The sequence below is a fragment of the Gymnodraco acuticeps genome, unplaced genomic scaffold (assembly GCF_902827175.1).
Source record: "Gymnodraco acuticeps unplaced genomic scaffold, fGymAcu1.1, whole genome shotgun sequence".
In the NCBI taxonomy this organism is placed as follows: Eukaryota; Metazoa; Chordata; class Actinopteri; order Perciformes; family Bathydraconidae; genus Gymnodraco; species Gymnodraco acuticeps.
The window spans coordinates 42,363-56,370 of NW_022990008.1; the positions used below are offsets into that span (position 1 = coordinate 42,363).

At 41.5% G+C, this 14,008-nt stretch overlaps 1 protein-coding gene across 1 annotated transcript in view; it reads left to right on the forward strand.

Annotated features, from left to right (window-relative positions):
• The window catches only part of fam135b (family with sequence similarity 135 member B), a 78,205-nt gene that overhangs the window by 27,421 nt on the left and 36,776 nt on the right, over positions 1-14,008 (forward strand). The window contains 3 exon segments of the mRNA XM_034213046.1: positions 5,411-5,553; positions 10,431-10,501; positions 12,815-12,988. Of these exon segments, the coding sequence (XP_034068937.1) occupies positions 5,411-5,553; positions 10,431-10,501; positions 12,815-12,988 (388 nt within the window).

The following is a 14,008-nucleotide window of genomic DNA, read 5'->3' on the forward strand; positions in this document are numbered from 1 at the left end:
GGACCAATCCGCGGAGCACCTCACACACCAGGACCCCTTGGCCAACTAACAGGGAGTCCCATTGACTTGCATAGAGCTCCCTGAACGCTGGTAATAGACGAGTTGGGATGACGGAGAAATGCTCTCCGCAGCAGACCCATTCTCACAGCGTTATAAACCTTTTTCTTTCTCAATATCAAGCCACACTTATTGGTTTTACTTTAGCTGTGAGTGTTTGTGTGCTCAGGATGAGTTTCGCTGTGTTTCGCTGTATCGCCGACCCGGAAACCTGTCCGCTCCTCGCAGCAGCGAGCCTCGCAACGTCCCGACCAATTAGAGCACACCGGGCTCACAGGGAGGGGGGGGGCAGGAGCTCCAACAAGCCGTTTAGGACAGAGAGTGAATACACAGACTATACAGAGATGCTGTGAGAAACCAATGGGATTTTGGACAATTGCACAATTTAAATCTATTCTAGTAGACCTCAACAATGTAAATATGATCAGTAGAAATGGCCATGACATGGGACCTTTAAAGCAACCCTAACTGAACTGATTGTCCAAATATCATGTCAGTGCTCCTGTGCTTTTTGTACTTTAAATGAGGTGCACACATTGGCCTCTTCTATGCAAATGAGCTGGCTTTCAAAAACAATCCAATTCACAAAGATCAGCGCGACTAGACACATGCTGTTATAGTGACATTATAGGCATCTTCAGAGAGTTGCTGGTAACCGGAGCAAATGTCTATTTCTGCCTATATCATGTATCAGGATGCTTTGAGAGTTTTCCCAGAAAAACAACAAATATATTTTTTGGAAAAACTATTCCAGGAGGGAAACAATGAGACAAATTAATACAAAATAAAATAAACACAACAAAGCATTTCCTTCCTGAATTAGGTTACCAAAGTGTATAGAGTTTTTTTGTTTTGTTTGTCTACCCTCCCTCCCAAATGTAAAGCGTCTTTGGGTTCAAGAAAAGCGCAATAGAAATATCATGTATTATTATTTATTATTATTACTAAATGACTCTTTTCTACTATTACCTTTTACCATCATCCCATTGCAAGGCTTTATAATCCAAACATAGGAAAACACATTCAATGAAATGCAACGCGAACATTTAATCTAAAAAATAAGAATGAAATCCTTCCTGTCGCAACTATACCTCGCATTTTAGTTATACGACCTTAGTGTATGGCTCTTGCATTACATTGTTCAGGTGCGTTGTTCTCCTTGTGTGCAAACATAATTGGTATCAATGTCAAAGCCGTGATCTCAGCAGAACAGCTTTCTTATCTGAAGGTCTTATCGCTTCTGCTCCCTCGGTACATAATCAATCCCGTAAAACAAACTGCCATTCAAAGGAAGAACTGGATACTGCGTGTGAAAGCAGCAAGGGCGACTCCAGCAGCTACACTTCATTGATTCAGTGACTTCAGCCAAACTGAAGCGCCACCCAGCACAGTAGGGCAAGTAGGGTCCTTTGGGGAAGATAACCAGTCCTTCACAGGTCAATCACTTATGGTAATTCCTGCTCTGTCTACCTATCTCATATATCTGTAGACAGTGAGTAAGAACCCAAACAAACACAACGGGACATCTGATAAGAAAGGAGAGGCAGAGGTTTCATAGTGTCGTAGTTATCACGTCGACTGAAGGTCCTGTGTTCAATCCTCAGTGGAACCATCCTTTGAGTCGTATAGATGAATGGAAGATGATCAGATGTGTGCCAAGAACTGATGGAAATAATCAACAGTATTTGTGCAAATCTAAGCTAACAGTATCAAACCTGTCCTATAAAGGAGCCCTATTGAGCTAATTTGCAGGTGTATATCAGTATGTAGTGTCTCTACTTTAAAGAGTCCTCTCCTGCTGATGTTCAGGTGTATATCAGTATGTAGTGTCTCTACTTTAAAGAGTCCTCTCCTGCTGATGTTCAGGTGTATATCAGTATGTAGTGTCTCTACTTTAAAGAGTCCTCTCCTGCTGATGTTCAGGTGTATATCAGTATGTAGTGTCTCTACTTTAAAGAGTCCTCTCCTGCTGATGTTCAGGTGTATATCAGTATGTAGTGTCTCTACTTTAAAGAGTCCTCTCCTGCTGATGTTCAGGTGTATATCAGTATGTAGTGTCTCTACTTTAAAGAGTCCTCTCCTGCTGATGTTCAGGTGTATATCAGTATGTAGTGTCTCTACTTTAAAGAGTCCTCTCCTGCTGATGTTCAGGTGTATATCAGTATGTAAGTGTAAGTGAGACGCTAAAATAAAAGCTAAACAACACGTAATGTAATAATCTAAAGTAATACAAATAGTCAGATTCGTCCAATTTTGAGGGGAACAGCACTAACACAGAATACAGACCCTGAGGGATTACACTGCCTCTGTCACACATACGAAGTCTTTGACATCAGTCACGCTCCCAAACATCCTCCCGACACCCAGGGAAGCTTGATGCTGCGAGGAGTGACAGCATTATCAGGGGGAGGCCTGTGGAGAGAGGGAGAGTAAGAACGTCTCTGGAAAGAGCACACACTCAGCAGGGGGTCTCAGAGACCTCTCACTGATCACAGCGGGGGGCAATGTGTCAGTAGCAATGAACAAACAGACACTATGTCGGAAACTATAGTACTGGGACATGGCCGTTGTTAAACATTTAAAACATGTATCTGATTCCCCCTTGCTTCTATAGCCTATATGCTCAGCTAAGCTAAGGCCACGTTTACACGGAGACGAAAACGACACTTAGTCGATATCAAAAAAGTATTCCGTCCACACGGAATCGGCTCAAGAAACGTGTCCGTCCACACGAGACCGTACGACCCGCTGGAGGCGCTGTAGTACATATGCCTGGCCTGTAAGTGGCGCTGTACTTCCGCCACAAAATACACCAAAAGCAGCGAAGAAGACCCCCCGAGCATGGTTGCCATGGTTGCCTGGTTGCCCTTCTGTTTATTCTCCGCGGTGGCTTTAGCAACATGTAGTTCATGTAGTTCTCCATGTCCACTTGTGGCTGATGGTTGTGGTAGAGGAGCTGTAGATTTTGCACTAACATCTGTATCATGGTCACTAGCGTCTGGGGCACGAACGCAACCCTGTGATCCTCCATTGTTGTTGTTGTTGGCAAAACACATCAGCAATGACGCGGGTGACGGGGGGTGAGCAGCAGAGGTAGGGCTATGGCGTCATCGTTATCAGGAATTGATCGTATAGGGCGTAGACACGGAGCAGTTTGGCCCCCCAGAGCGTTTCGTCCGCAGATCTACCCACCTTGGTAGCCGTTATCGTTTGAGGGCTCCATTTCCGCGGTTCCGTTACGGCCTCGTGTGAACGAACCGTCTATACGATAGAGAACTGGCCGTGTAAACGTGGCCTAAGTTACCTGTAGCTCTCTTCACGACACAGACACAGGTCGGTTCTTTAAAACGGGCGTTTATTTATTGGAGTTTTCATCCTGTAGCCTCCCCTCTTCCGTTACGCCGTGAGAACTCGTTGGCCGCTTGTCGTGAAAGGAGATTAATCTAGTTCTTTTCTGTATAACTTTGTCACATTCAACTTTGTCACAGACTTCAGTAGAGCTTCAAACAAAGACGTCAACCCACGTTGAGTTGTACAGTGTAACAACAAAACACGCAGTACCAGCACATGAACAAACATTAGTTCCTAGGCACAAGAAACACATCGGTTTAACATGTAAAACAAACTGTATTCAATCATGCCATATTTAACGATTATAAAAAAACATGAAATAAAGTATTTATTTATCTAATTTAACTATGAAATTAATTGCGTTATTCCTTTTAATTAAGGCAACTTCGTTACGTCATTTACATTAACCCATACTGTAGCTGCTTCTTCATATTTGTTCAAGGTTTCTTTGACTTTGAAATGCAGGTTTGACCATTCCTAAGCAGATAGATGTACACTGATAACAATGGGGAGTAAGGTTTACTTACTAATTGCACTCAGATAACCTAAGTAAATTTAACAACGTATATTTCAAGTAGCATCTACTTACAGCTAAGAAGTGTTTGTTACTAAAGGCACTCAAGTAAACGTTGCTGTCAAATGTCAGTTGTTGTAAGTACATTTGACTTACTATTGCATCGTAGATTTGACTTAAGATTACATTTGCATCTTATTACTGTACAAATCTCAAGTAAAAGATGTTTGGCTTTTCACTTGCTATTCTTACCTCTCATTTAATAAATATGTAGGTAATATTTAAATATAATTATTAAGTATCATCAAATGCAATTCTTATTCAATAAAACTGTTTTACAATAAGGCTACTACAAAACATGAAACAGTTAGAATAGATGAGAAAGATCATTCTGTATAATGGTGCTGTGGTGTCTGATCTACTAAGTGTTCAGGAAGGCTTTCACTCATGTAGGACGGTTCATTCGGTCTGGAACAAGTGAAAAAATACACATTATTGGGTACCACTTTACAATAAGACTACCCTTATTTACAACCTTATTCATAACCTAATTATAAACTCTTTATGAATCTTTTATAAGGGTAGTCTTATTGTAAAGTGGTACCCATTATTGTTTGTTATTTCTTCTCTGGTTCCTGTTTAAACTGCCTTTTTACAAACGATCCAAGAGGCTTTACACTGCAGTGAAACAGACTGCCAGGTCCCCCATTGATTGGACAGTGTTGGCCATTGTCATCCTGCATTATCAGGAACAAAACGAATTGCGATGAGTCACAAGCTTCTGCAGCAAACTTCTCATGTGTTTATTTCTCTTTCTTCAAAGATATTTTGTAAATTAGGGCTGTTGACTGGAAACAGGATGTTGACCTTCATTATGGAAAAACCCACGCTTAGGTTTTGAAATCATGCTCAAAACTCAGACTGTTATCATTAAATGCTATAGTTGGTTTCTCCTCACAAACGAACCCCATGAGAATCCGCTTAAAATCGTATCAACACCCCCCCTCCCACTTTTCAGGTGGTCCTGATCCAGTTGTTGGGTCCGCTCTAATATTGATTGACAGATTTCACACTGGCCAAAATAAACTATACTAATTGGGCAACGCTTTGTACCTGTGGAATTAAAAAACGTGGGCAGTTAAAAAGCTTATAAATGAATTGAGATTTACAGCAAATCCAGCTAATTCTGAAATACCAATAAACATGTGCTGAAATCTTAGCAGCTGTTCCAATATCTGAACACTCAGATCCCTCACCAATCCCAGTAAACATTCCCAAATGTCAGGTCAAACAATTGTAAAACCCCTTTTTGAATCTTGGTCCAAACTCACAACTCAAATACTGTAAATACCAAGTGATGCCAAATGAGTCTAATTGGAAACGGGGTTTTGAAATGTGTATTATTTGCAGTGTAAAAGCTGCTGCATCATTGATACTGTATCTGTTTGTGTTGATAGTTGATAGCATGTGTTGTGGTTTCTCCATCAGGAGAATGCAGCTTCAGCTCGGCGGGGGTTTACGACGGCACCGTGTTCAGCCGGATATTTCAGATCCTTTACAGGAACGAGGAGGAGATTACAGTGAACGACTGTATGATCTTCAAAATCCACCTGCTGTTAGACGGAGAACGGGTGAGTCATGCTGGTGACATTTCTACACACACAACACACCACACACACACACACACCACACCCACACACACACACACACACACACACACACACACCACACCACACACACACACACAACATGTATACATCACTTCAGGGGACATTACATTGATTTACATGCATTTTCTGGAGACTTATCCTAACCTTAACCATAACCTTACACTTACCCTAACCCTAATCCTACACCTAACCAAGTCTTCACCCTAAAATTAATGATTCCCCTTATGGGGACCTCCATTTTATCTCCATAAGGGAGGCGAGTCCCCACACGTGACTATGTAAACAGATGTAGGTCCCCACAAGTATAGTAATTCTAGGCCACATACCAACACACACACACACACACACACACACACACACACACACACACACACACACACACACACACACCACACACACACACACACACACACACGCACACAATACCTTTAATGACAGAGATATTTAAGCCGGTTAATTCAAGCAGAAATATAACAGAAGAAATGTAACCATGCTGGATAATGGTTTTACTGCAGTGTAAACAGCTTCCGTATAAAATACTAATCAAGTAAAAGTATATATCAATATTGTTCCTAGATGTGACTTATTGATACATTTTAAGCAAAGCTTTAATGTCTAATGTTAAGCTGTTACAGATGGGGCTAATTCATATTATTTGTAATATCATTTATATAATCTTATCTGCAGCTGGATATTTTAATCTTTGAAAATATATATCATTTATTAGTTCATGTCTTTAATTGATGATCTTAATATCTAATCTAAGCAGTCAAATATAGGGGTTTAAAAAGTACAATATTAACCTTCAAAATGACGTGTAGTAGAAATTTAAAGTCGCACAAATTGCAATACTTAAGAGCAGTTAGAGTATTGCAAACTTGTACTTAAGTAGAATACTTGTAAGTCAATGTATTGAATTGCATTTCTCCGCTGTACACTGTTATCCTCTTGAATGTTATTCTGTATTATAAATGCAACTACAGTTTTTTCAGTTTTACTGTGAGATGTTCGACCCAAGAGTGTTTTTCCATTGACCGATTTTAGTCTTCTCAGAAGTCTGAAAAAAACAGGGTTACCAGAAACAACTGAATACACAAAAGAGTGTAGCAGGAATATGTTTTTTCTCTTTTTCCATCCCATTCATCATCTTGAAACCCGTCAGATTCATCTTTCAAACCTGTGCCGGGGGATCAGAGCCTGACTCCCAGACTGAGAACTATTGATTGTTTCACAAACACGGCCAAAACCTTCTCTTATTAAAAGTGCAGCAACTGAAGCAAATATAGATAATCATTTGGTGAACAGTGAAACCCTACAGCCTGAAAGATATCCTCGAAGGGAAGCAGTCTTAGAAACGCACATTACAAAACGTGACATTGTTTTTGTAAAGGACACAGATTATGAAGTTTGAGGCTTCAACGTCCACTGAAGCTTCTGACGAGGCGCAAAAAACAAAAGCACTTTCCTCATTGATCCATGAACATCTGGTGAACCAATACCGTCATTAATTCATAAAACAAACTATCATAATTTAATCCAGTTGACATTGTTTATCCTTGATTGAACTGCTGCACTTTAAATAATGCAATCGTTGGCCGCAATGAACAGTCTACAAAAATAGTAAAACAAATAATAATTCAACAATAGTGGACGAAAAAAAGCTAATATTTGGGTTTTCTTTTGCCTGCTCTCTAGAAATTCGGCATTATATTGGCGATACATCTGAATGGACACCTGACTAGATTTCAATAAGTGTGTTTGGTCCTCAAACCATCTGTCGTGGCCCATTCTTGTAGGATATTTAAAACTGTGCCACATTAACAGGGATCCGCTTCTTGACTCACGCGTTTAAAAACAGTCCAAATAAAACTCTGTAGGCGCAGATTTATTTGCCTTCCTCTGGCGGATTTATTTACTTCTTCCATAAAATTAAACAAACCAATAAACAAAAATGATCAGTGTAACCGATTCTCCGTTCCGTGCTGGAGACAATTGGCGCTGAGGCTCAGTCCCACCCCTTCCTTATATAACAGCTGATTGTACCTAGTTGGACTTTTTCTCTTTACCTAGCATTATCAGTGATTTTGAAAAGGCAATAACAATAGTGCAAGGACTTGAGCTGGCCATGAAGACCAACAATACACAACCCTGATTCGTAGCTGTCAAGTTAATTTTTTTTAAAGCCCTAACTGATCTAGACAACGAAAGGTTATGAGGATCATTGAGTTTAACAACTTGGATTTGATGTGATTTAATTGGTGCACACATTTAAATGGCCCCCGTTGCCCTCGTGTTGCGTCTAAATGATCAGGCGTGTAAACCTGCCAGACAGTTATTGATGTCCTGTCCTTTACGTTTTCACAGTGGGCGCGACCTGAAAGTCCACTCCGCCTGTTTTTGTTGTCAGGAGCCACCGGAGCTCGAATTGATCAGCGGTGACAGCGATTAGACACGGCCCGAGCTGAGGAGACAAAATGGCCCCCGCACAAAGCTAATCATCCATATGATAGGCATAGCTCACACATTGACATTGGCACCATCTCTCAGCCACTCTCTGACATATCTCTGCAGTCGGATGTCTGTGGAAACATCCCTGCCCCGATCAGAATGAGAATATTCTGTCTGACTGGCTCCTAATTTTAGAATATTTCATTAAACATTGACGTGGATCTGGAGGTGTGGAGACAGAGGAGATTCAGGGCATATCAGATTTCAGCTGTAAGCTCTCCCGGAGGCTCGCCGCTCATTAACCTTCCGGAGGTTATCTGCCGCTCACAGCCACAGATAGCACAGACAGAAATAGCCGCCACATTTCCCCTGTGTACACCGTATGTATGCTCAATCAATCAGAACATCAATTACCAACATAACTGATTTCCTATGTCTGCCGTACAGTATGTGTCTGCGGATGTAACGAGAAAGAACTGTGAATAACCTTTATTATAATCAGAAATGCTGCATATCCAATCTTCAAAGACGCCACTGCCTTTGTAGTTTGCTCGCACCTTTTTATTCTTTCAAATTCAAATATCGTATTTCCATCAGCATCCACAGTATGGCTCTTTGAACATGAGAGCAGTTCTGTTCAACCTACGTCAGAGTTTAAGACATGCATGAATACAGTTTGTAGATCACACGGAGAATATAAACATGTTGTTGAAAAGAACAAAATCAGCATTGCATGAGGCTCTATGCAGTAAAGCAGTAATAGTTTTCATGCATTTACATGTTCACTATATCCTTGTTTGTCACTTGGGATCAGAGGTCCTCTTTAATGATTCAGTTCACAACCTTCATAGCCATGCAACATGTAAGGGATAATATGCAGCGAGACACTCATTAATGAACAAAAGAACAGCGACAGTGTGGTCAGGATCCCTGACAAATACTTATTTCTGCAGGACGATATGACTGCACATAAACCATCGCTAAGGTTGATCGAGGGACTGTTGAGTTAACCCTTAGATGCATAAGTGGGTATCTTTTGACCCGGTGAGGTGGTTTTCCTGAAGTATCTTTGTAATTACATTTTTTTAATCATTTCATATTCCAGCTATTCCTCAAAAAACATGTTTTGGATATCATGCCATTCAAATTTAAATGTTATACATTTTAAGAAATTGTAGTTTTTGTATTTCTACCCCAAGCTTCCATAAGTGGGTCAAAAATGACCTGCATGCATTTTCTATGGGATCCTATGGGAACCTTTGATTCTTAACACCTGTTGCTGTCAGGAATACATTCACTGTCAGACACACAGACGACATCACAAGTGACACCTGTCAGGAAGATTATTTTACACAGCAAGATCTGAAACCTGTCAGAATAATAATAATACATTATATTTTTATAGGGCTTTTCAAGGACTCAAAATCGCTTTACAATCTAAGGGAAGGTTAGGGTGGGGGGTATAGGACTATCAAACTTGATCAACCGGCATGGATTGATGGGGGGTGGGCTATGAGTAGACAAGAGGAGAAGAGATGGAGGCGTGTGGCGCAGCCTTGGTGTTGGGGTCAGGGGGTCACAGGTTCAAACCCCACTGCAGTCAGCATGTCGTTGTGTCCCTGAGACCCTTCACCCCAAAATTGCTCCAGTGGGGATTGCCCACAGTATTGAGTATGTAAGTCGCTTTGGATAAAAGCGTCTAACAAGTGACATGTAATGTAAAGAGATGAGTTTTGAAAAGGGACTGGGATACTGTGAGGGTCTCAGAATAGCAGAGATCTTTGCATCAATATGTTCAAAACGTTGTTTTTCAAAATGTAAAAAAATTCTAAAATTCTAAATAGTGAAAAATTAAATATAAAATATTTCTAGTGTGAACCAAAATATAATACTAAATATTATACAAGTGATTTTCCTTCACCAAAATGACAAAAATGGCATTAAAACACATATTATTCTAATACGGGTCCTTTTTGACCCACTTATGGAAGAGTGTAGGGTCCAGTCACTCGGGCATCGAAGGGTTAACAACCTCTCATTGTATTGGACATATCAATACATGAAAACACCAAATGAGGAGATACTGTTTGTTTGAAACATCATTGTAGAGAGTCTATGTTCTAGATAAGTCAGTGAGCATTGGAGTTCAGATTCAGCCAATCAACAGCCCTAATTACTTTGATTGTTTTCCATGCAATCCTGAGCACTTCCTGTCAGAAACTCACAAATAACGCACAAACTGTCATTCAAGCTAAAACAGGATGCATCCTTATAGCAGTGCTTGACATTTTAAGGACATATGTGATGATGGCTTCATTCTTGATTCTTCTCCGATCCATGTTGCATGTGTACGATCATGTTGAGACATTAACAATACTACTGTTTTGTAGGTGGAGGAAGTCCTGAGCGAGGTGGACTTTCAGCTGAAACTGGATCTTCACTTCACAGAAAATGAGCAACAGTAGGTTTTTGGTTTCTGTGTGTTATTGTCCTTGTATGTCTGTCACCTCATTCACACCAACGCAACTCCGGTTCAAGCTCCCTGCTAGAGCTTTTCAGGTTCAGAACCGGTTCTTCGGTTTAGCTCCGGCTCTTTTCACACCGCCCAGAGTCCGACTGGTGCTGCGTCATTGCGTCATCGTTTGCGTCATGACGTAACCGTTTGCGTGCCTGCTTCATAAAGCCAAACCGCGCGGAAACCCCTCACAGCGACAACAACAACAATGGCCGATTGTGCTCCAGCTTCCTCTGTACCTCTTCGGAAGACCAGGTTCCCAGCAGGTAGCTGGTCTCTTCAGTGGATCACTGCTGCTTGTTAAGTTTCTCCATCGTTGTTTCCCCTTTCCCCGCCTCGACGTAAGCGTGACGTATGCGGTGCTTTTGCTCCAGCCGGACAATTTTTTGGTGCTTTAAACGAACCGGATTCCGGAGCTAAGAGGCTGCTCAGCTGCGGTGTGAAGAGGAAAACCCGGTGCTTTTCAAGCTCCAGCTCCGAACCAGCCCTGAAACACCGTTGGTGTGAATGAGGTATTTGAGAAAGAGACTGTGTGTGTGTGTGTGTGTGTGTGTGTGTGTGTGTGGTGTGTGTGTGTGTGTGTGGTGTGTGTGTGTGTGTGTGTGTGTGTGTGTGTGTGTGTGTGTGTGTGTGTGTGTGTGTGTGTGTGTGTGTGTGTGTGTGTGTGTGTGTGTGTGTGGAAGTAGTGTGTGTATGAGATGTGTGTGTGTGGATGCAGTCCCTGTTGTCTGAGAGATGTATACGTGTGTGTGTGTGTGTGTGTGTTAGACACTAGACTTTCCCCCTGTGCAGCTTTTATGCTTGAGTAAGAATGCAAACTAGGCATGGATAAGGGCTATTACATATTTTGGCTCATAGCCACCACTTTACGCACTTGATCACAACTTCTGTGCTAACATTACATGATTACTTTTCTTTGGACAAAAGAAGACAAATAGCTGGTTCACATTAGCATAAGGCACTATTTTGTCGAGACCCTGCTTTTGTATTGGCCTGCAGCCGCACATTAGTGAAGAGTGGTGTCTTGTTTGTGTGTTTTAACTGTTAATTCACAATTGTTGTCATACCTGTGTGATTATAGTACTTGTCAACACTACACAGGACAGGAATTATGGAGCTTCTTGTACATATCATAACAAAGACAGTGGTCTGTTTGACTGCAGACTAGGTGACCATTACTATTCCAGTCAAGATCCAGACTCTTTCTCTTTTACTCTTTCTTTTGTAGCTGCCTTGATAGTATGCATGATGTCACTAAAATATGAGATTATTGGTAAAGCAGACGAACACATTCTGACCTTTAACCCTAACCCCAAAAGGAAATGATAATATGATTTGTACTGTTTCTAGTTGTGTACCAGCACTGGTTTTACGAACCCTTGTCATGTATGACTTATTCGAATAAGAACTAAATATAGAGGATGTATCCAAACAAGTCTCTGCAAACTAACTTAAAGGTCACCTATTATGCACAATTTGACATGTGTCCCCTCTTCTTCATGTCTCTTCTTCATCAACATGTGTCCCCTCTTCTTCATGTCTCTTCTACATCAACATGTGTCCCCTCTTCTTCATGTCACTTCTACATCAACATGTGTCCCCTCTTCTTCATGTCTCTTCTACATCAACATGTGTCCCCTCTTCTTCATGTCTCTTCTACATCAACATGTGTCCCCTCTTCTTCATGTCTCTTCTACATCAACATGTGTCCCCTCTTCTTCATGTCTCTTCTACATCAACATGTGTCCCCTCTTCTTCATGTCTCTTCTACATCAACATGTGTCCTCTCTTCTTCATGTCTCTTCTACATCAACATGTGTCCCCTCTGTGGAAAGAGACTCTGAAAGTTTCAGGAACAAAGATTCTCTCTCTTTTTGTCCTGATCCAGTTCTATAAAAACCTGTCTGAAAATGAGCTGATCAGATTTTGGCCACTTTATGTTTTGGCTTGTGTATCCATTAGCCAATCAGCAACCAAGGTAACCCCCCCCCCCCCCCCCACCTTATCACCTGAATCTCCTCCTAGAGCACCATTGAGTTCGTTGTAACCGAATCTCTCTCAGAGGGGCGTGGGGAGGGGCTCCTTATTTTCATCTAAAGTAACAGACAGAGAATCAGCACTTTGGAAACAGGGCTGAAACAGAGGGGATTATGGGTAATGGTGCAATGATTGAGACCTATAATATATTGATGAAAAACAGTATAATAGGTGACCTTTAATATATTGTGTAATGCCGGTCTCTCCTCTTCCCTTCCTCAGGCTGGCAGAGATAGCGACAGTACCGATGATCAGCAGTCGGACCCTCTGCCTCCACTTCCACCCGCGGAGAGGTCTCCACCACCATGTCCCCGTCATGTTCGACTACTTCCACTTGTCTGTCATCTCCGTCTCCATACATGCTTCACTGGTTGCCTTACATCAGCCGCTAATCAGGTAGAGTTCACAGGGGGCTTTTCCCACCACATTTGCATTTGACAGACCTTGAAATTGCACAAAGACCTTTTTGATCCTCCTTAGTTATGCCTGTCAAGCTTTCCAATCAAGGACAGCAGATGTTCCTTTTAGAATCAGATTTAGAATAGGAGAGTTTGTCATTATTAGCAGACAGCTATCTATTTGGACAGTTTAAATGACTATGGCTAGCAGATTTGATCTACTGTAGCTAGCAAATTAAGCTAACATTAGCTTTATGTGTTGAAACAACCCTGTATGCAGGGTTGGGAGGGGTTACTTTGTAAATGTAATCAGTTACTGATTACTGATTACATGGCTCTGAAAGTAATCCGAATACAGTTACAGTTACGTGTCTTAAAAAAGTAACGTAATCAGATTACTTTTAGATTACTTTTGGATTACTTTCTTTTTCCATCACAGATGGGTATGTTTTGGTGAACAGGAGACACAAAAAGCAAAAGGAATGTGTTTTTACTGTTTTAATGGTTTATCAAGAGCACAACTGAAACATAACATCTGAAACGATGTAACAACATAATTAACTTTTTGGGGATGCAGTTTGTGATGTGAGGAGTGAGGGACACGGCTTAGAACGGGCGTGTCGCCTTCTGTCCTGCCAGTGTTGGCAGGACATGAATTAAAATGTCAAACTCGGACTTCATTTTAAGGACATTACGGCCAGGGGTTTAGAGCTATATTTGTTTAAGCACCGGATTGGCAAAACAGGAGAGTGTGTGCACCAGTCTGTCTTGATCTATGAATTCATGTCCGTGACACTCACAGTATCCTATCTGCTGCCCACAGCTGTTTTATAGAAGGAACACCTCCTTCACTTCATGAAATCTCTGCAGCACCAGGAGGCAGCAGGAGGGTTAACTCAGCCTCTGTGAAGAGGAGCGCGCAGTGCCTTTCACGCACCGCCTTTCACGCACCGCCTTCACTGTGTTTACCTTCAGAAATAATCATTAGTAAGGCTATAGAAAGAGCGACCGCAGGCTG